Source organism: Phyllostomus discolor, chromosome 5 (genome assembly GCF_004126475.2).
Source record: "Phyllostomus discolor isolate MPI-MPIP mPhyDis1 chromosome 5, mPhyDis1.pri.v3, whole genome shotgun sequence".
Taxonomy (NCBI): Eukaryota; Metazoa; Chordata; class Mammalia; order Chiroptera; family Phyllostomidae; genus Phyllostomus; species Phyllostomus discolor.
The window spans coordinates 5282808-5305823 of NC_040907.2; the positions used below are offsets into that span (position 1 = coordinate 5282808).

General features: G+C 67.3%; 1 protein-coding gene across 2 annotated transcripts; it reads left to right on the plus strand.

The window, feature by feature from the left end:
• The first annotated feature begins 1051 nt into the window (after nucleotides 1–1051).
• On the plus strand, nucleotides 1052–21705 carry TMEM201 (transmembrane protein 201). 2 transcript variants are annotated; one of them, XM_036025271.1, is made up of 11 exons: nucleotides 1052–1317; nucleotides 7734–7854; nucleotides 8411–8605; nucleotides 9897–10073; nucleotides 11106–11458; nucleotides 11964–12167; nucleotides 16937–17169; nucleotides 18804–18875; nucleotides 19454–19750; nucleotides 20470–20610; nucleotides 21313–21705. In XM_036025271.1, the coding sequence occupies exons 1-11, from the start codon at nucleotides 1205–1207 to the stop codon at nucleotides 21408–21410; spliced, it is 2004 nt and encodes a 667-aa protein (XP_035881164.1). In that variant the 5' UTR covers nucleotides 1052–1204; the 3' UTR covers nucleotides 21411–21705. The 2 variants fall into 2 exon arrangements, with proteins under 2 accessions (XP_035881164.1, XP_028368089.1); XM_028512288.2 differs by having other exon boundaries at nucleotides 1053–1317; nucleotides 19454–19753; nucleotides 20473–20610.
• Nucleotides 21706–23016: the final 1311 nt, after the last annotated feature.

The window sequence follows — 23016 nt, forward strand, 5'->3', positions numbered from 1 at the left end:
GGTGCTGAAGCTGCCTTGGAAAGGCAGTGGTACCCGAGCATGGCGCTGCACGTGTACAGGGCAGCCTCACTGCCCATCCTGCATTGCGTGCTCAAGGCTGGGGCCAGCGGCACGACTGGGAAGCGAAGAAAGGCCTTTGCTTTGACTAGAATGAGGAGCTTCCCGAGCAGAATCTAGGGGCCCCGGGGTTCCGTGTGGGCTCCCTGCCCCCCCCCCCCCCCCCCAGGCAGCTCTTTACTAAAGCACAGGACTGGGTATGGGACGGATTAACCTGCCACAGGAAACCCGATCAGTAACCCATTGCTGTCCACAACAGTGAGAACTCTTAATCGTGACCCCCAAAACACTGGAAACGTGAGAACGCCGAAACATATTGTGTCAATACAAATATTTCCTACTACTTTCTTTTCAGTTATAAAAGCAATTTAGCCAAAATCCATAATACTAAAAACACTTGCATAAAATGAATCTTCCCTGCTAATCCCACCTCCTGGAGGTAACTGTAGTTCATTTAACCATCCTCTACTTAATTTTGGATAATGTCAAAGTTAATGTGTATGTTGCTTTTTGAACATTGTATCATCCCTCCAGTCCAATCCCTATAGCTCTGACGTCCTAATAGTTGCATTATGTTCAGATGTATGGCCATCCTGTGATTTATTCAACCTTGTCCCTGTTTCTATAAACATAATCATGTTTCTATAAATTATCTTTGACCATTGGCGTGGCCGCAGTGGAAGTGGACTAAGGAGCAAACCAGCATTGCACACATCGGCCGCGTCTGGCTAGACGTCGGGAAAACAGAATCAGCAGGAGCAATGGCTAGTTCCAAGCAGTCCCTCCGGTAGCCAGACCTGCTAAGGTTGGCGGACGCGAGAGCGAGAGCCGGAGCGCCATGAGCCGGGCCGGGCTCCGCGCCACATCCCACCTCCGGCCGCAAGGGGGCGCGGTCGGGCCACCACTTCCCCCCGGCGCCCCGCCCACCGGGCTCGACCCACTCCCCGATTGGCTGCGCAGCGGGAGCGCGCCGAGTCAGGGGGCGGGCCCGCGCCGGCTACAAAGCGACGAAGGTCACGGCGCGAGGAGGTGCGCGCCGCCGCGCCCCGCGATTCGCCTGCGGCCCTCGCCCGCGCCGCCGCCTACTGCCCGCCACCTGCCGCCCGCCTCCCGCCTCCCGCCTCCCGCCGACCGCGCGCGGGGAGCCATGGAGGGAGTGAGCGCGCTGCTGGCCCGCTGCCCCACGGCCGGCCTGGCCGGCGGCCTGGGGGTCACGGCGTGCGCCGCGGCCGGCGTGCTGCTCTACCGGATCGTGCGGAGGTGAGTGCGCGCCGCCCCTGCGGCCTCGGCCCGTCGTCCCCGGCCGCCTGCCGGCCGCCCTCAGCCCGCCACCCTCCCGCTTTGGCGGGTCTGGAACCGCACGGCGCCTCCCTACCGGTGCCCAGCGAGGCCTCGGCATTGCGGCGGGGGCCGGGCCTGTGTACCCACGTGCTAATACTCGCTCTGCACGTCCCCACCCCCCAAAAGAAGACCGGGTTTGGAATCCTGATCCCGAGACGGCTGTGGAGTGGGTTGGGGACCTCAGGAATGCGGGGTGGGCGACAGCACCTATCACGTGGTTACAAACTTCCTCCCCCACAGAGACCTGTGCTGGCCGAGCCACAGGATCTGCAGCCGCCCGCCCCCGCCCCACGAACTCCCACTCTGGCTCCCCAGTCCCCGCTGGAGAACCCAGCGGCATCGCACTGCGCTCTGACTGCTTTCCGCCCTCGGCCCCGCCCCTGGTCCTCGAGAGCACGTCGGGGCGGCCTGATACTAGGTGGCAGTCTGGTCTGCTACACTGTCTCCGGCGTTGTTCTAATCTCAGGTTAGCACATTTAAGAGGCACAGCCCCCGCTCCCCCTAAAGAAGCCGACAGTCGGGAGAGCTTAAGTGAGCTGTTACTAATTGGAACAGTCAGGGTGCCATCCGAGGGGGTCTGGTGCTGGAACCTGCGTTCCTAACCGCTGGGATAGCCAGCTTCCAAGAGCAGGGAAAGCCTGGGCCACCTTGGAGGTGTTTCCAGTGCTCTGGGGCTGCGGCTGAGCTGGTTCAGGCCTGCCCCCAGCCCAGGCTCGGCTAGGAGATCACGCCCATCCCCATTCAGAGCCAACCTGCCTCATGGACCTCGGCGGTCACGGCCAAAAGCTCTTGTTTCAGCAGAGATTCCAATAGCCAGACTGTCTCCCCACCTGATCCACCTTCCCAGGGGACAGGGGGAAAGGATGGAGTTGTGAGGACATTCTGGGGACACAGTAGATGGGTTTGTTGCTTCTGCAAGGAACGTGTGAAGCTCAGAATTTGGGTGGAAGACACGAAGGCACTTGCCCACAGTCACTGGGCACAAGCGGTGGAGCTGGGATTTGATCCTGGGCTCTTTGGCTGTTCTTCCTTAACCACCAGCATGTACTGCTTCTCCCCCAAGAGGAAAAGAAGCAGGGTGCTCAGGGGAGGAAGGAAGGGGTAGGAGGTAGGAGGGACATCAGCTGTGTCTGCAGGAGGAGTCAGCCCGGCGGGCTGAGGAGGGAGGGCAGTTGGGGATTTAAGGAGCCCCCGACTCCAGGGGTCCCTGACAACCCACATCTCTAGTGTCCCAGTTCCATCCCGATTTCTGGAAGCGGGGAGGGCTTGGGACCAGCCAGTTCAAACCAGTCGTTTTGTACATGGGGGGGACTGGGGTGCAGAGATGCAAAGTGCTTTGCTCAAGTTGACACAGAGGCGTGGACCCAGATTAGTGTCCTGGACACTGCTGCCTCCCAGTTAACCGGGGACAGGGGACGTCGCCCTGAGGAGCAGAGCCGGGGCTGTCCCCAGCTGTGCCACGCCTCCTTCGCATGTAGCAGGGCTGGATTCTCGGACTGTGTCTCATGTTCCCGTGTTGCATGCTTCAGCCGTTCTCAGGCGGCCAGCCACCGCTTTCCCTCTCCCAGAGACCGGGCTCTGGGGCCTTCGTGCAGAGCTGGGCAAGGGGAGCTGGGAGGGTCCTGCAAGGCATCGCGCTCCAGCAGCACCAGGGGTCTGTGGGCGGCCTGGGGGCCTGTTGGCACCTGGGCCTGGGACTGGCCCTTCCCAGGACCCTCCGAGGTGCTCAGAGAACACTGGCTTTTGTCTAGGGGTCACAGATTGGCCACTGTCTCGATTCGGAAGCAAGACCAGCCCCGCAGAGACCGAGCCCACCTCCCTCCAGGGAGGAGAACCCTGGGACAGACAGGACTGGTGGCTGTGGCTGCAGCAAGGGTTTTGTTTTCTTCTGTTCTGTTCTGTTTTGTTTTTTCTGAATGACCCCCTGGAGGACACGTGAGGAGAACTGTTTGTGGTGGGTGTTTGCCGCTCAGCCAAGGCAGGGCCCGCCTGGCTTCCACACCTGTGCAGTTCCCCTGCCCCGGTTACTGTGACTGACTCGGGGCCGATGCTGGTTCAGTGGGGAGCATGTTCCTGCTGCCACCTGGTGCGCCCCGGGGGACAGGCGCCACGGTCCTCCCCTTTCTACAGCTCAGGAAACAGGGCCTGTCCGGTTGGACTTCCTGCCCTTCGGCTACCAGCTGTTCACGGCAGACCCCGCCCCCCCCCCCCCCCCCCCCCCCCGCCAGCCCTTCAGCCCCTAACCGAGCCTGGAGCTGTCGGCTGCCCTCTGCACCTGTGGGGGCCCGTGGCTGCCAGCACAGGCAGAAGCCCACACCACACTCCCGGGAGCCTGCTCGCCCTGGGTCCGGGCGGTCGTCGTGGCTTCCCGAGCCCATCCCACCCCGGGACCCTGCCGCTCTGCATTCCCAGCATGTCCCCGCTCCGGAGCTCAGGGGCCACCCACAGCACCCAGAGGTGTCTGCTGGCTTGTTACCGAGGGGGTGCACCTCTGGGGTTGAGCAGCAGAGCCTTGTCTTGGCACCTAGAGTCCCGGCTCCCGTTCCCCTCCCTCCATGCTCTCCCAGTGCCGCGCTCTGGCCGAGGGGACGCTGCACCCTGGATGCACACTGGCTGGGTGGTCGCCCATCTGCCCCGCAGCCCCGCCTGTTTGAACGCCATCTGTCCCTTTTGCGCTGCTGGCCAGCAGACCCGTGCCTTAGGGTGACAGCAGATGCTCCACTTGTTGGCCTCTCTCCTGTGGCATCTGTCACCAGCTGCCCCTCGAGGTCACCATTCTCATCGTCGTGTCCAGGTCGGAAGCGAGGAGCTTGCTCCTTTCTGCCCCTCTGTAAGCCTGGCTCAGTCAGCGCGAGGGGAGCGGGGGTCCGCCCGCTCCAGGCCAGGTGTGCCGCCAGAGAGGGGGGCTTGGGGCTCTCTGTCTTGGGCTGGCGGGGCTGCCGTGGACGGAGGTGTGTCTGCCCGCTGGGCCCCGGCTGTCGCTGCAGAAGGTGCTTTCTTGGATTCTCACTGATGGGTGGGGCGACACGTGTTGTCCGCCTCAGGCTCAGGGGAGCAGTTAAGGAGCCCCTCACCTGTGAGACTGTCCTGGGTGTCATTGGGGGGCCCTGCCGGGGGCTGAGCTCTTGGTCCCCGAGGGAACCTAGTCTAACTCATTGAGGCCACTTTCCAGACCCCGCCAGACCAGCCCACGCACCCAGGGTCTCAAGCTCTGGGCCCAGCCCCTTTCAGGGGAGACTGGGCACCCCTCGGGGCCTGGTGAAAGTCAGCCAAAACGTTGGCCTCCCCTGGACTCTGAGCCCCACCCCATGTCTCCGCTCCGGGGTGCAGCGCCGGGCCCACAGCAGGCGCCCGGCCTCTGGCAGGGTCCTGGGCCAAGGTGGTCTCACTCCTGGAGCGCCCCCTCCCCCCACCTGTAGGGAATGGGGGGATATGAGAACACGAGCTTCATTAATTCAACATCTGTGTCCAGGGCTGATGGCGTGATGCTGTTATTAAGGGTATGTGTCCTTCTGCCCCTCCCCAGTGTGTATTCAGGCTGGGGGAGGGCTGGGTCCGGAGCATGCCACGCCCCCTTCCCCTGCTCCCCAGGGGCCCAAGGGCTCGGCACGGGGGCGGGGTGGCGGGAGCGGGGTGAGCACCTGCTGGGGCTGACGCTGCCTCACGAGGGGACGTTTGTCTTGTCCCCGTCAGACCTTCTCCGCTGGGAGTGGTTGGTCCCAGAGCCTTGCCGGGGCGGAGGTTCGGGCGTGGGGAGGAGCGGGTTGAGGGGTTCATGAGGAGAGCTGAGGGGCGTTTCCCCAAGCAAGAGCAGGGCCAGGGTTACGCTGGCTCAGAACAGAGGGGCCCACAGGTCCCCAGGGGCAGGCCAGGTGGAAGTGGTTGGGGGCTCGGAGGCCACGGCCCCGGGGCCAGCCTTGGAAACCGCACAGGCCGCGCAGTCAGCTGCCGGGTGTCGCCCCAGACACAGCTCACATTCGCTCACACGCATGAAGCGTGGGGGGCGGGGCTGGGGTTCACGTCCAGCTCCCCACCGCTTTGCTGGCCCCTCTGCCTCTCCCGGGCCCGCAGACCCTGGTGGGGCTTGACCCAGAGGGGCTGTGGGAGACCACTCCCTGGCGTCACTCTGGCCGAGAGAGAGGACCCTCCAGCCCCCCCCACACACACACCCTGGGCGAGGAAGTGACAGGGGCTGGAGCCACTGGCCCTAGGGACCAGGGCTAACGCTCCTCCCTTCCCGCCGCCGGCTTGCAGGCCGGGCTGACTTCCCTAGCAACGGGGCTGGAGATTCTGAGCGGAAACGGTGGCTGCTGGGGGCTGCGCACCTGCCGCTGCTCCGCGGGCCGCGGCCTCTCTCCCCTCCCTCGTCTCTCTCTGTGTCTGGGGGCGGCGCGGCTCTTCTGCTCGGCCTCGGCCCCGATGCCGGTGTGGGGGTGTGGCGTGCTGGGGCTCTGGGGTGAGCGGGCCCTTTGTGAGGCTGCAGGGCCCCGGGGGGCAGGTGATACAGGCCACCCGCCCGCGTGGTCACCCACGGGGACACGCCCGGTGCACGGGTACACAGAGGCCCGTGAAGCAGGTGCCGGTGAACAAAGAGGTTGCCCAGGTGCCAGGTGCCGGCCAGTGGGGCGGCGCCCGCACCTGCAGCCGGGGCTGAGCCTCCTCCGCTCACGCTCTTTGCGTGAGCCCAGTGACGCTGTCGCAGTGCTGACCGGTGGCCGGCTTCCTGGGCCCTCGAGCTTCCTAATCCCCCCCGCCCAATCCCCGTCTGATCCTTTCGGGCAGCCTCTCTTTGGGGCCGGGATTACCACTGTCCCCAGGGGGCAGCGGGACTTCCCCCAAAGGCCAATCCTGTGGCCCGGGAACTGCTCTTTCTGCCGACAGGTTGCGGCCTGACAGCCCCTTGCCCACAGTGAGGGTGTGCGTGGCCTGGGCGGGGGCGGGGGCGGGCGGGGGGATCCCGGCTGTCCTCTGTGGGCCCCGGGCCCTGCCCTGCGGAGACTGGTTCCGTCTCCTCCGTCCGTGTCTGGCGTGGGGGAGAATCGGTTTGAGGGGGCTTCGGGGGGCTCTTTTCGGAGCCTCTGCCTCTCTCTGCCCTCCCCACGTAACTACCTTTTATCGGGCCTCTTGGCCAGGCGCTGCCGCGCACCCCCCCACACGGCCTCCAGCGAGGGGGTGTTCCTGTGCCCAGCACACAGGTGGTGAGACTGAGGCTCGGAGAACTTTCTGTAGCCTGCCCGCGGCCGGGGGAGGGGCTAGGCAGGGGGCAGCTACAGCATCTGGAGTCGGAGCTCTGTCCCTCCCAGGGGACAGGGCAGTGACAGCTGGCCCTGCGTGCCACAGAGCACCTCTGTGTGTCTTACTGTCATTTCGTCCTTCACACGGACGCCCTGGGTGCTGTGATTTCACACTTTGCAGATGCAGCCCTAGGCAGGCAGGGCAGGGACTCCCCAGGGCCCACATCTGGAAGCTGGGGTGTGCCCCGCTCTGGGCAGCAGGGTCGTCTGTGCGGTGTGGCTGCCCACTGCAGCAGGGCCCTGGCAGCACCCCCAGAGCTGGAGGTGGCCTGGCCAGGACCCTGGGGCTCCCGCAGCTGCCTCCCATCCCCCACAGTATGTCGAGGTTCCTAGGACTGGAGGGGTTAGCCGGGCAGTGGCTGTGCGCACCCATAGGCAATCGGGGTCAGGCGGGGCCCGGGGCGGGGATCCCCTGGCGTCTGGGCTGGGATTACCCTGCAGACACCACCTGTCACCACACGTGTGGCCCGGGAGGCCGCCATGGCCTGCCCGCTCTGCTCTCTGGACCGGGGGAGGGGGGGCCCCAGGCCGAGCAGCTGTCTCCGTTCCCCGCCCCTCCGCCTCCTTGGCCCCCGTTCCTGGGGACTTTCTTCTGTGAGGCACAGGAGGCTTCTTCCACGGGGGCGGGGGGGGGGCTCCCCAGGGGGCACCATGTCTGTCTGCAGCCTGGAAACGGGCCCGGCAGTCGGTCCTGGGCCCTGATCGCTGTGAGCCCTGTGGCCTGAGGCACCGGTGCCCCCACGCCTGAGCCCCGAGATACCAGGGGCAGGCGGCCCCGGGTCCCCCCAGGGGCCTGCTGGAGCCCAGGGGTCTGGTGGGTGTCAGGACCCGCAGGGTGCAGCGGCTTCCCCTGGGGGGCCGAGGCCGAAGCCCCGTGGCCTCCTGGTTGGTCCTCCTGGTTGGTCCTTCTGGTGGACGCAGAACGTCCGGTCGGAATTCTCGCCCTACCGGGCCGTCCCGCACCCCTTCCCTGGTTTCCGAGCTCGGGGCGGGGGGTGTGAGGATGCCTCCCTGCTGACTCGGCTCTTCCCTTGCGCACAGGTCCCAGCCGACACACACGACCGTCAACTGCTGGTTCTGCAACCACGACACGGTGGTGCCCTACGGGAACCGCAACTGCTGGGACTGCCCCCACTGCGAGCAGTACAACGGCTTCCAGGAGGTGCGCCCCGGCCCAGGCCCTCTTCCCATCCCGTCCCATCCAGGGCCGACGGGCTCTGCCCTCACCACAGCCCCGGCCCTGCGCCCGTCCTCTGAGGATGAGGAAATCGGCCCTGAGAACTGAGGTGACGCGTCCAGAGTCGTGCCACTGAGGCTGGCAGACGTGGCCTCATAGCACGGGCACTGGCTCCGCTTTGCCCCTGATGGGGGGCCAGCGGGCTCTCTGCAGAGGGCCAGGGAGGACGCCAGGCCCTGCAGGCCGCACGGTCTCTGTGCCCACTGCTCCGCTCTGCCGAGCCACCACGCAAATGAGCGCGTGCGGCTGGGGCCCTGGAGGACTCGGCCCACAGCCACCGGCGCCACGCCGCGGCTCCAGGCTGCGTTCCCGCTGGCCTGCCGGGCTCCCTGTCGAGGTTTCTGTGGCGGGAGAGCTTCTGCTGTGTGTTGCATGGGAAGGGTGGGGCCACCCGAGGCCTGCTGCCCCTCTGTGGGGAGCCAGCGTGGAGACTCGCCCGCCGGGTCAGAGCGCCCCGCCGACTCTGTCCCCCCTCCCCCAGAACGGCGACTACAACAAGCCGATCCCCGCCCAGTACCTGGAGCACCTGAACCACGTGGTGAGCAGCGCGCCCAGCCCCTGCGCCCCTCCGCAGCCGCAGCAGTGGGTGAGCAGCCAGGTGCTGCTGTGCAGGCGGTGCAGCCACCACCAGACCACCAAGATCAAGCAGCTGGCCGCCTTCACGCCGCGAGACGAGGTGAGGCCGGGACGGGGGGGCAGGGGGGCCTGGCTGCTTGCGAGCAGCAAGGGCAGCACGCGCAGGGCTCCCCAGACAGTGCCTGCGGGCCCCTCCCCGTGCCGGCCCCACATTCCAGCGTGTGGTCTCCCGCCGCCAGTGGGAGCGTGCTTCCTCTCCCCCTCTGCCTCGTGGTCCCGCCTCTCTTGGCTCCAAGCCTGGGGACATCGTGGTGACCCGCTGCCTACCGGTCCAGGCTGGTCTGTGCCGGGTAGCAGGTAGCTCTGGCTGGGGTCCTGTCAGATGCATCTTGCCTGCGTCCCCCTGGGTTGGGCTTGCCCGCTGGCTGGCTGGACGCTTCACTCTGGAGTTGGTGGAGGAAGCTCCTGACCTCAGGAGAGGTGGGGAGCTGGGCGAGGCCGAGAGGCTGGAGGGTAGGCGTTCACGTCCCCCAGGCTGCTGTGGAGCCCGGCAGCCTTACAACCTGGCCGGTGCTGCCTTCCCACCCACGGACCGGGGCTCGTGACCTCAGGAGCTGAGACCCAGAGCCGCTCGAGCCTCCCCAGGGCCCAGCCTGGGACTGGGGGCGGGGGAGGGAAGCGAGGGCCAGGCAGGGCAAGGTGGGGAATCTGCAGAAAGAAGGGGCCTAGTGTGACTTGGCAACCAGGGCAGCTTCCCTGGCGAGTTCAGTCTCCGCAAGGGAGGGTCAGGCCGAGAAGCCTGCCGGCCGCTGCAGACTGAGGTCATCGGCTGCCCTGGAAACGGGCAGAGGAGCATTGCTGCGTCCTTAGGAGGACGAAAGGGGTTGGACTCGGTCTTCCAGGCTATTCCTGAAACACCCTCAGACACTGCAGCCCCCATGGAGACCAGCCAGGGCCCTCTGGTGCTTTCCAGACCCAGGGTTCACAGGAGGGGGGCCTGAGCCGGGAGTCCGTCTGCCCGCGTCTGGGCAGCGGCAGCCCAGAGCCGCCTCCTCCTCGGCTCGCCGCCCTCCTGGAGCGCCAGGCCTGAAGCAGGGGCCGCAGTGAGAGCCCCTGGCTTCCACGGGCATCCTCCGGAGCACAGAGCTTGGCCGCAGTGTCTCCCACCACTGTGGGTCCCTGCTGCGTCCTGGGCCAGCCCGTACCCCAGTAGCCGCCGTCACCGTCCTCCGCACGCTGTCCGTCCTGCTGGGCAGTGGGAGAAGCAGGATCGGGGGGTGGTTTGCCCTTGGCCGGTCACCCCACTTGGGAGCGAGCCCAGGCTCGACGCGCTCGACAGGGGCGGCCTCAGCCGAGCCGCAGACCCCGAGCCTCTGCCCCGTCCCCCGCAGGGCAGGTACGACGAGGAGATCGAGGTGTACCGCCACCACCTGGAGCAGATGTACAAGCTGTGCCGGCCGTGCCAGGCGGCCGTGGAGCACTACATCAAGCACCAGAACCGCCAGCTGCGCGCCCTGCTGCTCAGCCACCAGTTCAAGCGCCGGGAGGCGGACCAGAGCCACACGCAGGTCTGAGCGGAGGGGGCGCCCACGGGCGTTTGGGGGTGTCCCAGCCCTCAGGCTTATGCAGGAAGCACCTCCCAGAGGGTGGGCTCCCCTGCTGGAGGGCCACTCTCCAGAACCGAGGCCCTCTTCCCCGGGAGGCGCTGCCCCATGGGGATGTGTCTCCACCCCGACCCCAGGCCCCTTGGTGCCAGCAGCCGAGCGGGTGTCCCGGGAAGAGGGGCTCCGTGCCGGGGCCCGCCTGTCGTTGGCCTGTTTGCCAGGGTCTGCGTAGCCCTGCTGTGCCTGGGCACACCCCCGCACCCCGTGTGCTGAGGCACCGGAATTTGAGCCCGGGACAGGGTGGCTGCAATTTTCCACCACAGAGTTCAGTTAGTGGAACGTCCCCGTTTTTGAAATACAGTAGCAAGTAGATTTAGACATAAAAACCACCCCCCAGAAAGAAATTCCTACCCACCCACTCGGGTCCCCAGATGTGCCCTGTGTCCAGGCGGCCTGTGGTTTCTAGTCTGCAGCCAGGCCCCTGACCGCTGGCCACGCCGCCGGCCGCGTGCCCGAGGGTGCGCAGCGGGGCGCTCGGGCCTGCGGTTTCCTCCTCGCCGCCGCGTCCCTGGGCCGCACCGCGGGCCGCTGTGGGCTTTAACTTGGGCCCGAGCGGTCTCTGTTTATTACAGTCCCAGTTAACGGCCCAGTAGGAGTTTCTGGTGAGGATTTGGCAAAATCATAGAAACTTTTATTGGAGAGAATAAGGTCACCGTACTATGAAAACGGCTTCCTTGAGAACGTGGTAGCACCCCCCCCCCGCCCCCACACGGTCACACTCGCAGGGGGTGAGACCCGGGCTCGGGCGGTCCCGGGGGCTCGGCGCGGAGCCCAGAGCAGAGCCAAGCTTGTCCAAGTTTCGGTAAAGACGGCCTCGCTGCTCTCCAGGCCCGGGGGAGGGGGGGGTTCTTCGGTGAGTGCCGTGGGGCCCCGGCCGGACCCCCGCGCGCAGGGTAGGCCCCGGCCGTGCCACTGACCGGCGTCTCCCGCCCGCAGAGCTTCTGCTCGGCGGCGGCGAAGGCCCCGGCCCAGGTCATCGTGCTCCGCGCCCTCGCCTTCCTGGCCTGCGCCTTCCTGCTGGCCACCACGCTGTACGGCGCCGGCGACCCCTTCGCCCCGGGGGGCACCCTGCCCCCAGCGCTGCCCCCCGGAGGCAATGGCTCGGCCACCCCCAACAACGGCACTGCCGCTGGGGCGGAGGGCTGGCGCCAGCTGCTGGGCCTGCTGCCGGAGCACGGGGCCGAGAAGCTGCGGGAGGCCTGGGCCTTCGGGCGGAGCCACCAGACCGGCGTCGTCGTGCTGGGCCTGCTTACCTGCCTGCTGGCCATGCTGCTGGCCGGCCGCATCAGGTGCGTGTGGGCCCGGCGGCTCTGCCGCTGGGTCACGGGGAGACCAGCCTCGGGCAGGGCTCGGGGAGGACAGCGCTGGGGCGGAGCCAGGAGGTCTGCTGGGCACGCGGCCCAGGGCTGGGCTCGCGGCCGAAACACCACGCATCCCTCCTCCGAGCAGCTGGGAGTCTGGTGGGCGAAACTAAACAAATGGCTTGGCTTTGGGGGGGGCGGGGGAGGTAGCGGCTCCCACCCTCACCTTCCTGCCCGCCGCAGGGGCAGACCCTGGTCCAGTGATGTCCCCGCCATCTCAGTGGCTCTGGGGGAGGTTCCTGAGCCCCACAGTGGGGCTAGCGCGCTGGGCTCCAAGTCCCGTGGGTGGAAGCGCTGGGGGCGGGCGGAGGGGCCCTCACGCTCCTCTTGGCTCTGGGTCCTGTCCTCTGAGCAGGGTCGGGCGGGGGCGGGACGAGGCGGGACAGGGAGGGGTCTTGTCCCGCGGGCCCTCACACGCCCGCTCTCCCCGCAGGCTCCGGAGGATTGACGCCTTCTCCGCCTGCCTGTGGGCCCTGCTGCTGGGGCTGCACGTGGCCGGGCAGTACCTGCAGGCGGCCTCGCCCAGCTGGCTGGACACGCTCAAGTTCAGCACCATGTCCCTGTGCTGCCTGGTGGGCTTCACGGCAGCCGTGGCCACGAGGAAGGCGACAGGCCCACGGAGGTTCCGGCCCCGAAGGTCAGAGCAGCAGCAGTGACTGCGGGGGGAGGACGGACGGACGGACGGCCCCAGAGCTTGGCCCCGGCCCCAGGCAGGGCGCTTCTCTGCCCTGCCCCCCGCCCCTCCCGGAGGAGGCGGGCCTGCCCCTCCCCTTGCCCTTCTACACCAGTAAGTCGTCCCCACCTGAGACCTTGCCTCAGTGCCCTGCAGCTGCTCCCACTGCCACCGTCTGTCTGGCCAAAGACCCCTCATTGCCCTGAGGCCAGAACACAGGCGACACCCACAAGGCCTGCCTATGACCTGTGGCTTCCCCAGCAGCTGCAGGCGTCCCCATCCTGGCCGCGGCCCTGGCCTGCCTCCCCAGCCTGCCTCACCGCGGGCTGAGGGCCGTGGGCCTGCCGTGTGCTCCTCCCTCCGCCAGCCCCTTCTCTGGGCTCCTGGCACGGGCTGGCCCCCGTGGCTGCAGGCTGGGCCCTTGCCGCATGGCCTGACCACTCGGGCAGCTGGGCACGGGTAGGCACTGCTGAGGAGAGCCCGCACTTCGTCCCCATCACCTCCCCGGCCGGTCCCTTTGGTCCTGCCCAGTGCCCGGCCTCCTTCCCCAGGGGTGGAGGGAGCAGTTCTGGGGCCCAGACTGGCCTTGACCTTGAGTTTGTAGGGCAAGGTTCTCCTCGCGGTGAGGAGTGGGGAGTCTGCCTCTGCTGTGGTCAGCGGGTTCCTCAGCGGCTGTGGTGGGGATTGGCCGGGCTGAGGAGCCTGCGAAGGCCCTTGTGCACCTATTTCTTCAGCACAATGGGGACAGGTAGGCAGACCCAGGGCACGTGTGCCCCGCCCACCCTCCTGGAGGGCCCTGGCTCTGCCCTGGAGCGCCAGGACCCCGGCCCGCACAGCTGGGCCTGGGCGGCTTTCGTGGGCCCCGCCACCACCCCGGTGCTGGGGGCGTCCCCAGTTCTCTGCTCACCCCTCCGTGTGGGGCCCGGAAGACGATCTAGTTGCCCGAGGTTGGCACAGGGCAGGTGGCCCCAGAGATGGTGCAGGCCCCTGAGGATACCAGGTCATTTGTCACTTTGTCCCTCTGGCCTGTCACTGTCACCTTTCTGCAGGGCCCCGCACAAGGATGCTGAGGCTCCCGCTTCCCACGTCCGGTGGGGCAGGCCCAGAGCCCACAGGATCCTCCGCTCCACTGTCCCTGGGTCAGGCGGGTGGGCCATTGCCGCCCCAGAGCCCCACGGGGGATGGTGTCCTCCCGGAGCCAGCGCTCCAGGGGGTGCTGGTGTGTGACACAGACCTGCGGCTGACTAGCTGTGTGGCCTTGGTGGGGACACACGTGGAGACTGGGGGCCTCCAGCGAGGGTCAGGGCAGGAGGGCGACCCCTAAGCTGGCCACACAGCCCCTCCAGGGCCCGTGTCCTGGCACTCGTCACTCGGAGCATAAGCCTCCCTCCACACCACAGCTCCTGGAAGACAAAAACAGACCACACAGGCATGAGAGCCACCCTCCGCCCGGGGCCACCAACCAACTGGGCCTGCAGGGCAGGTGGGGCAGAGCCGCGGCCAGACACCCCGTGAGGTCCCAGAGAGCACCTGAGCCCCTGTCACCAATGCTCGTGTTCGAGCAGTCCTGGGAGGGCCGTCCCGACCCCCTGCCTCTCCCGGCACCCACGTGTGAAGGGCCCCAGCGGGTTGGGAGCTGCCCTCACTCGGCTGTGTGGCCTCAGAGGAGGCCCTGCCTGCTTGTTCTGCGTGGGGGTGAGGTGGAGACACGCTGACCAGACGGGGAGGTGTGGGGGTGGCCGAGCCGGGACCCGACCCTGCTGGCCTGTCCGCCCACCCCTTCACCCCCGCCAGCCTGCCCGAGGGCCGGCGGAGAGCCAAGGGTCAGTGGGCCGGGCCGTGCGTGCCCTCGAGTCTGGAGTCTGCCTGGGAGACTGACGGCGTGACGCTAATTACTGCTTTTGTTGGCATTGAGTAGAAGCAGGACATCTGTGTGTGTGTGTGTGTGTGTGTGTATTTAAGCTAAGTTATTTATAACAGCCACGACCAGCGCTCTAGCTGGCCAGGAGCCCCGCTGCACAGAAGCGTGGCCTGCCCCGCGGGTGGGGGTGGGGGTGGGGACGCACCCTCAGGAGACGACCTCGTCAGGGGAAGGCCTCCCACCGCCTTGGGGTTCCACGTGACTCTGTGGTGACTTGTCTGTCCCTGAAACGGCCGTCTCCTGGAGCGCACTCCAGCACCTTCTGACGCCACTGGCACGGCCAGGAAGTGCAGGCACCGCTGGGCCTGCGGAGTGTTAACTGCCAGGGACCTCTGTCCCCGAGAGAGACTCGAGGGAGGAGGTACCGTGGTGGCTTCCTCCCCCCAAGTGTGGGGTCCCCACCCCGGGCCCAGCAGGCGCCTCCGTAACAGTCTCCCGGGAGGATCAAGCGGCCGGCCCGGGGAGGGGCCTGGACCCACGCGACTGTGCTGAGCGACGACTGTCTAGCGACCCCCTGACGACTGTAACCCCACCCCCGGCCCCCGCCCCGCGTGTTCCGTGCTGTATGTTAAATAAATGCCTCCGGGGCCCTGCTTCGGCCGGTGGGCGTCAGGTACCGCGTCTTTTTTGTTTTTTGTCTCCTGTTCCTTCTGAGGTTCCTGTGCCGAGGGCGGGGGCCGTGGGGCTCAGGCGTTGCCCGCAGGAGCCAGGCCGGGGAGCTGGGGGCGTGGGCATGGAGAGGCACAGGGCCCAGCTGTCCTGAGTGCCCTGCCGGCGGGGGGCGGGGGGATTCTCCCCGTCTCAGCACACTGCTGGGAGTGCCCCTGCCCCTCCCGCCCCAGCCCCGGGCTGGGGTCTGGCTGGAATGGACCCACATCCCTCGTCCCTTGCAGTGCCGGGTGGGACGCAGTGCAGGCACACGACCCTTTGTCCCCATGGGTGACAGGCTTGGGTTCTGGGCTGGATTCCTGTTTGGGGTGGGGTTGGAGGTTGGGGGGCCCAGGGCGGCCCCGGGGCCTCGCCAAAGGGAGCGTCGGCTCCTGGGAAGCTTCCGGGGGCCAGCAGAGACGGGACTCCTTTACCGGGAGGCTCCTGGGGCACCGGTCCCTGCAGGACCCAGTAGTTGTTGAGGGATGTCCCTGGGTGTCACGGCGAGAGGGGTGAGACCGAAGAACTGTCTCCCCTCAGCGCCGGCATTTTTAGTGGCATCAGAGGCCGGACAGCACCTGTGCCACGTGAAACCGGCCGCTGGCTCAGACCCGCTCCTCCCGCCGCCTGTTGGGGGTGGCCCTCGGGAGGACTGCCCGGGAGAGCAGGTGCGGGAAGCCGCCCCTCCCCCGCTGCCGTCTGCTGGGAGGGGCTGGGCGTGGCCTAGCAGGGGCAGCTCTGCCTACGATCGGAGCAAGGTGGCCGCAGGGCCCAGCAGGCCTGGACTGCCTGTGTGGGGCCTAACATCTCCCCCTCCTGCCGACTGGTTTCAATTCTATCAAGGTGTTTGAGGGTGGGGCCTGCCCCAGGCGCCCCCAGGGCAGGGAGGTGGCTGTCGGACAGGACAGGTTCTGGGGCGGGGCAGCGGGTGCAGCCTCCGCCAGCCGGGCGGCCAGGCCCTCTGCGGCTTGGCGCGATGAGCTCCTGCCTCGATCTCTCCACGTCCCCAAACCCTGGGCCCGCCTTACGCTTTGTTGAAGCCCCAGTGGCCTGCTGGCCCTTTGAAGGACATCACAGATGTCACATGATCGCCGGGAGGGCAGCACTGACCCTGCGCTTTCCTCAGAGCCGGCGCAAAGGGAGGGACGAGGGTGGAGAATGGCGAGGAACTCGGCAGAGTGCAGCTTGGCCGGCGGCGCCCCGGGGGTGCAGTCCAGGTGGGCCCGGGTGGGTCCCTTAGCCGCCCCGGCAGGGCCCGGGCCGGCGTGCCTGCTCGTCGGCACATTGTCCGCGGGCTCCTTTGCCCCTTGGGACCCAGGTAAGGCTGGAACTCCCGCAGCTCCGTCCAGACGGTGGGCGGACTAATGCATTAACTGTCTCTGCCCCTCCCCCCTCTGTAATCAGTTGCCTTAATCGGAAGCATGGTTGACATTCCGGCTTGGGGCCACCGGGTCCTGTGGTGTGATCTGTACCATTCTCGCGTTAAAGAGACACTGTCCCCTTCCGTCTGCTGGGCAGCCTCATGGTCGCTTACGGGTCTTCTCCAAGTCCGAGTGGGGCTTGTGTGCCGAGTGTCTTTTCCTGGGGACCCTGAGCCTGACCACCCCGCCCCCCTGCTCTACAAGGGGCTTCAGATGAGTGCCCAGCGCCCGAGGCCAGAGAGCACGGTGGGACCCCCGGGAAGCAGGGACCCCCTGAGCTCAGCCGCTGCCAGGAGGCCCTGGGCACGAGCAGGCGGGACAAGGAGGGGCCCGAGAGCACTGGCCAGTACCGCGCCTGGCCTGGGGCTGAGCATTGGTGCTTCACGGCGGAGGGTCGGCGTGCGGTTGGCAAGGGCGACAGTGTCACTTTAATACCGAGACTTGTAGTGGAGCTAGTTTGCTGTGACGCTGAGGGGGATTGGAGGGGGCATGCAGGGAGGGGTGGGTCACGCTGGCACCTCCCGGCCACCCGATCCTAATGGTGTGAATGTGGTCGGACTGCTTTTCCGCTTCAACTAACGCACGCCTCCTCTGGGACCCCGACTGGGGCCCCACCTTGCACGGGGTGGGGGGCGGGTGGGGGGTTGCGGGGGTGGAGCTGGGCGGAGAGGCCTGGAAAGGCCGCCTCCAGCACCCTCCACGCTGACCCTCCTCCACTCTCCCCTGCCCTCGGGCTCTTGCAGGTACCTCCCCGGAGACCCGGCCGGCCTCTTCCCCGCGTGCCCCAGCCTGGCCGTGCCCTGCCCCAGCGTCCCAGGCTCTCCTCCGTCTCTGCTGCTCCCTGCCCCGCCCGGCCTCCTGCCCCTCGCCAGCCAGCCGCTGTTCCGGTCCCCCCGACGGGCCTCACCCTCCTCGCTGCCTGGCCGCCTCAGCCGAGCACTCTCGCTGGGGACCCTGCCCTCTCTGACCCGGACAGGTAAGAGGCACGCGGGCGTCGGCGGGCCACACTGGACTGGGGGCAGCCGGGCACAGGGGCTCCGGCTGCACGCACGCTGGGTGGTCGGGGCTCCTGCTATAAAAACGGGAGGAGCTGGGTTCAAGTCCTGCTACGTCCACTCGAGCGGCTGTGGGTCCAGGGACTGACTTCACCACTCCAAGCCTCGGTTTCCTTCAAGAAAAAGGAGCCCCACCCGTGGGTGGCTGAGGGTCAGCGAGCGATGGATTTGGAGCTCGCTGGGGCATTGGCACCGGCAGGCGCTCAGCACAGGCTCACACCCTCTGGGGCGCTCTTGTACCACCGTCCTGGCCCTCGTTGTCACTGCTGCTGGTTGTCGGCCCGGGGGCTAGGAATCCTGCCCCAGCCTTTTGTGTGGTCCCAGCGGCAGGACTCAGTGCAGCTCGGTCACGTGTGCCAGGCGCTGGCTGCACAGGGACCCTGGCCTGACTGAGCCATGGTCCTTGCCATGGAGACCGTCTCCTGCTTTGCCCGTCTCCGCAGGCTCTTCCTGGAAAGGCCGCTGTGAATGCTACCCAGTGTTTCCTTCCCAGAGTGCCGCTCGCAGGGTCTGAGACGGTCCTTGGTGCTGGGGCAGCCAGCGGGCAGGGGCTGGGTGTGCCTCGCCCTGGGGGGGCCCTGGAGCAGGCTCCCCGGGTCCTGGGCCTGAGGCTGCCGGGCAGGACCCTGTCCCCTGAGAATGCAGGCGCCTCCTGGTCACACGGGCTCGCTGATACGCAGTCACTGCCTCACCTGAGCCCCTCGGCATCTGTGCCAGGTGGGGGTCCAGCTCAGCCAGACACCCCTCTGAGCCTCAGTTTCCTTCCGTGACGTGCCTGGGGTCCCGCCGCTGCTGGGAGGCGGGGCTGGACCCACCTCAGGCCCGTGGCCCTGCCGTGTGCAGGCGGGGGTCCTTGCGGGGAGGGGGTGTCACGTGCACACACCGTAGGAGGGACGGCCCGCGGGGCCCAGCGCTGGGGCTGCGCGGTGGGCAGAGTCCGGGGCCTCCGGGATGGGACTGAGGGCGGGGTTGCGTGGAGTGCTCGGCCCTGGACTCCGGGTGCGTCTGGGGGACCGCTTGTGGCCGGGTTGCTGGGAGACGGGCGGCTGCCTGTGCCCCTGCCAGGAAATCATTAATTAGCAGAGCTCCCGGGTGTCTGCACGTGAGTCACAGCTGAGAGCTGGTCCCGCTCAGGCCCTGGTGCTCATGGGGCCCCCGGGGCTCTTGGTGAGCAGCAGCTGGGGCCGGGGACCATGGCCGCCCTGGACGGGGGAACCTGGGCGGCCTGGCCGCTGGGCCCTCACCGAGAGACTGTGTCTGCAGCCGCCCAGCAGGAGCCGGGGTGGGGGTGCGGCGGGTGTGGGCCGACGCCGATGCCGACGCTGGCAGAGCCTCTCGCCGACCGTCCTGGCGGGGGAGCAGGTGGCAGGCTGCCAGGGGGCGGGCACTCTGCCTCTTGGTCTGTTTTTTAAAACCTGAAACGACTCGGGTTCATTGGCCCTCGGGGTGAACGGAGGGTGTAGACGGACAGGTCGGATTTCGGGCTGTGGGGGGGCAGAGAGGTGGGTGCCGGTCGTCTCTGCGGCCTGACCCTCGCCCCCTTCCTTTCCCCCAGACTCGGGCTACCTGTTCAGTGGGAGCCGCCCGCCGTCTCAGGTGTCTCGAGCCGGGGAGCTTCCCGTCTCAGGTAAGGAGACCAGAGTCGGGAGGAGGCCGGGGAAGCCGCCCCTGGTGGCGGCAGCGTGTGGGCGGGGTTTCCAGAGCCCCGTGTGGGGTGGGGCCGAGGGGAGGTTAGGCGGGAGCCTAAGGTCCCACAGGAGCCTGTGGTCAAATCCCAGTGCTGTGCCTCCCAGCTGCGCAGCCCTGGGCACGTGACTGACACCCCTGGGCCTCAGTTTCCTCTTCTGCGAAATGGGTGTGGTAGTTTCTAGGGTTAGAGGCACTGCTGTCAGTGACCGCCGGGGGGGATGGTGTGCTCAGGGCCCGTGGTCAGCGGGGCATGGGCGAGCTGACCTCAGGCCTCGAGAGGTGGTGTCTGTCCGGGCCTTGCTCTCAGCTGAGGGGGGCACCAGGGCTTTGGTAGAATCAGGAGGCAGAGGGGACGCGGCTGGAGTCCCGCGGGCTCCTCTCCCCCTGTGCCCCGGTCTGTGCACAGCCCCTTCTTCCTGGGTTAGCAGGGCACAGAATAGCCGCCGCGAGCTTACCGTACCATCGCGAGCGCTCACGCGTCACCGGCATTGTCTTTGTCCTCCTCCCGCCCTCCAGATTACTTCTCCCTGCTGTCGGGGAGCTGCCCCTCCTCCCCACTCACCTCCCGGGCGCCCTCCGTGGCCGGCTCGGTGGCCTCCAGCTCTGGCTCTCTGCGCCACCGCAGGCCCCTCATCAGCCCCGCCCGGCTCAACCTGAAGGGGCAGAAGCTGCTGCTGTTCCCGTCACCCCCCGGGGAGGCCCCCAGCACCCCCAGCAGCTCCGACGACCCCTTGCCGCACAACGGCAGCCTCTTCAGCCTCGAGCCACCCCAGGTCCCTCAGAGGCAGCCGGCGCAGGACACGAAGCACGCTCTGGGTACGGCCCCCGACCCCTCCCTGGAGGCAGGAGGGCCTGCGGGGCTGTGGGAGCTCCTGGTGACCAGTACCGGGACGGTGGGGGGGCGGGGGGACACCCGTCAGCAGACCGCACGGGGCCTGCCCTGGATCTTAGCCGAGTGTGCGAGGCCACTCTCCGAAGCCCCGGTAGCCCCTGGCCTGGCTTCCCGTGACCTTGAACCCTCCGGGACATTGCCCTTTGTTGGCTGACTTTATTTTCGTGTTTTGCAATTGACCTGAAAGGCTGTCTGTTCCTTCAGGTGGATCAGAAACACATCATGCCGTGCCAGGCTGCACCTGCTTACAGATATTTTTGTTTTGCTCAAGTAATGTTGGTCTGCAAAACACTTTAATTTTAGTAAAATTAGGCCTCGACCTCGAAAATCTGGAATTTTCCCATGACTATGTGGGTTTCCTGAGGCTCTGACGATGTGGAAGATCTGGTCCCACTGGCCCCGAGCCCTGGCCAGCCTGGGGGAAGGGCAGGCGGAGGGCCCTCGTCCTGCCCCCCGCCCCGTAACCCCCTGGAAGCCGCGCTGTGGCCGTCGCCGGCCAGCCCCTGTTGGCTGTGGCGTTCGCCGCACCTGATCCAAAACCAGCTCCCTGGCAGCCAGCAGCTGCGGTGGGAGAGCCGGTGGGGGTGGATGCGGACGGTCCTGCCCCGGGGGCGTGCCCACTGAGCCCTGCTCCTCTGTGCAGACATGAGGTCGGTGCCGGAGAGAAGCAGCGCCTGCAGCAGCCGCTCCGTCAAGAAGGAGGACGACTCCTCACAGTCGTCCACCTGTGCAGTGGACACCACCACCAGGGGCTGCCCTGAGGGGGCCGCCGCCTGGACAGGTGCGTGCCGGTTTCGGGAGGAGCGCCGGGCAGCCTGGGGGCCTCGGGCCTGCAGCCGCCGTCACCTCCCGTTCAGTCTGGGACCCTGACGGAGAAGGACCCTCGGCCGGGGGGGGGGGGGCCTTGAGGGACGGAGGACGGTTAGGGGACCCAGCCTGTGGCCCAGCAGGTGGCAGCCCCAGCCTCTGACTAGGTCTGAGCCTGTGCTCTCAGTTCCCGCAGCCTCTGGGCACAGGCGGCTGTTTAAATTTCACAAAATTAAAGTTTGGTAACAGTGAAAGTTTAGTTCCTCGGCTGCCCCAGCCACGTGGCCACGTATGGCCTGTGGCTGCTTACCTCCGAGGCCTGGGCCGGGGCGCGTTACCTAAAGCCCCATTTCCTGTCTGTGAAGCAAGGTCACTCCCTGCCTCCGTCACCAGGGCGCAAGCACAGGGCACCCTGGCCGGTGCCTGTCTGCCTGGGGGCATGGGCTCAGGAGACAAGGCCTCCTCAGGGAGGCACGACCTAACCAGATGACCCCGCTTCGGGGTGTCTTTCTGGGTGGGGAGGCCTCTGGGCACGAGGAAGGAGCTGGGGGCAGGGCCTGCGGGCCCCACAGCGCGCCTCTGGGGGCCCAGGGGCGTTCAGCTGCACAGGCACCCCCTCCCCGGGTTCGTCTTCTGACCTTCATGCCGTTGACGGGGTCTCTCCGCTCTCTCCAAGGTCGTTTCGGCCCCTCCCTAGTCCAGGGCCTCCTGGCCGTGAGCTTGGCTGCCAACGCCCTCTTCACCTCGGCCTACCTGTACCAGAGCCTGCGCTGACCCCGGGGCCTCTGGCGCCCGCGGGGTCCCGGAGGGCGCACCCAGGTGCATGCTGCTGCCGCCACTGCCGCCTCGGAGCCTCTTCCCGGGGCCCTGGACCAACTGCCTGGAGTCCTGGCCCCGGGACCCCTCCCCCCCACCGGACTGAGGGGCTGGCCTGGGCCGTGAGGCCACCCTCCCCCGCCCACTCTGGACTCACATCAGTCGTGTTTGGTGCTGCCCGAAGCCAGGGGTCCGCCCGGGGGCTGCCCGGCCCTGGGGCCCTTCCCCCAGCCCCGCCCTGCCTGTGCGGGCCGCCCCCGCACCACGGCCGCGGGCACATCGCAGTACTGTACTACCCCGGACCGCCGGGCGCGGCAGGCTCCGTGGGGAGGCCAGGGGGGAGGCCCCCTTGAGGATGAGCATGCTCTGCCCGGTCCTGCCCCTCCTGCTGGCCTTGGCCAGGCCTGCCCTCCAGCCGCCCTGACGGGCAGGGGGGTCCCTGGCCCCGGGCACCTTCATTCCTGGGTCTTGGGGGCCCAGGTGGGCCTTCGGGACTAGTCTCAGCACCTCACCCCCAGACCCCTTTCTGCCCAAGTGCACCCCTGCTCTGTTACCTCTGGTGACCTTCCCAGGCCGCAGCCTCGTCACCCTGAGAAGCTACCCAGGACCCGGCCTCACGTGCTGCCTCAGGGGCCTCGCCTGACCCTCAGCCACGGGACTGCCGGGGGCAGCCCGCCGTCACCAAGGAGACCGGGCCCGACCCACCCTGAATCTGCCTCCTTGCTGCCGCTGAGACCCCTCCTTCTCCCCTTATGTTCTCCTGTCACTGGCCTGAGTGTGACTTCCTGTCTTTAGGCCACCGTGGCTGGCTTTGCTCCCCAGCTCCCCTTAGCCCCGGCCACTGCCCCCCAACCACCCCCGCAGGCGCACCCCCACCCTCACCCTGGTGCTGGGGTCCCATCGTGCCTCTTGGGGAGGAAGCAGGGAGCTCGGTCCGACACGGGGGCCCTCGCAGAGCCGCGAGGGGGAAGGGAGCGTGGGTGTCAGGCCCCTGTCCCTGCTGCCCTGGGCCTCGGACGCCGGTGTGCGTGTGCGTGACAGCGCACACACGTCTGCCACTTGGAGAGGAGCTGGCTGCCTGGAGGAACTCCGACTTGGGGGGTCCGGGGGGCAGGAGGAAGGGTCCTCACTCTGTCATTCAGGGATAAAGTTCCATTTTATTTTTCTACACACCTCTGCCGGGGGAGGCATCGTGCTGATCGGCAGCTGCCCCGAGTCTCCCTGCCGGGGAGGTTTAGTTTTTTTAAGCTTTGGGTGCTTTTTTAGTAATTTTTTTTACCACGTGGGGAAGGAGACTGCTCTGACTTCCCTCTCTCCCCCCCACTCCTGTCCCAGAGCGCCTGTGCCCTGCCCTGCCCCCACCCAGACCTCGGGGGGCCGGGGGCCACACCAGGACCCTGAGTCCAACTGCCCTAAATGGTTCCAGCTCAGAGACGGTGTCTCTTGGCCCCCGTTTGTACAGTGGGCGTGTGTGTCGACTTTTTAACTTTATTTTTTGCCTAATAAAGCCAAACTCCATTCTCGAATGCACTTCCTCTCTGGCTCTGAGGAAGCCCGGCGCCCA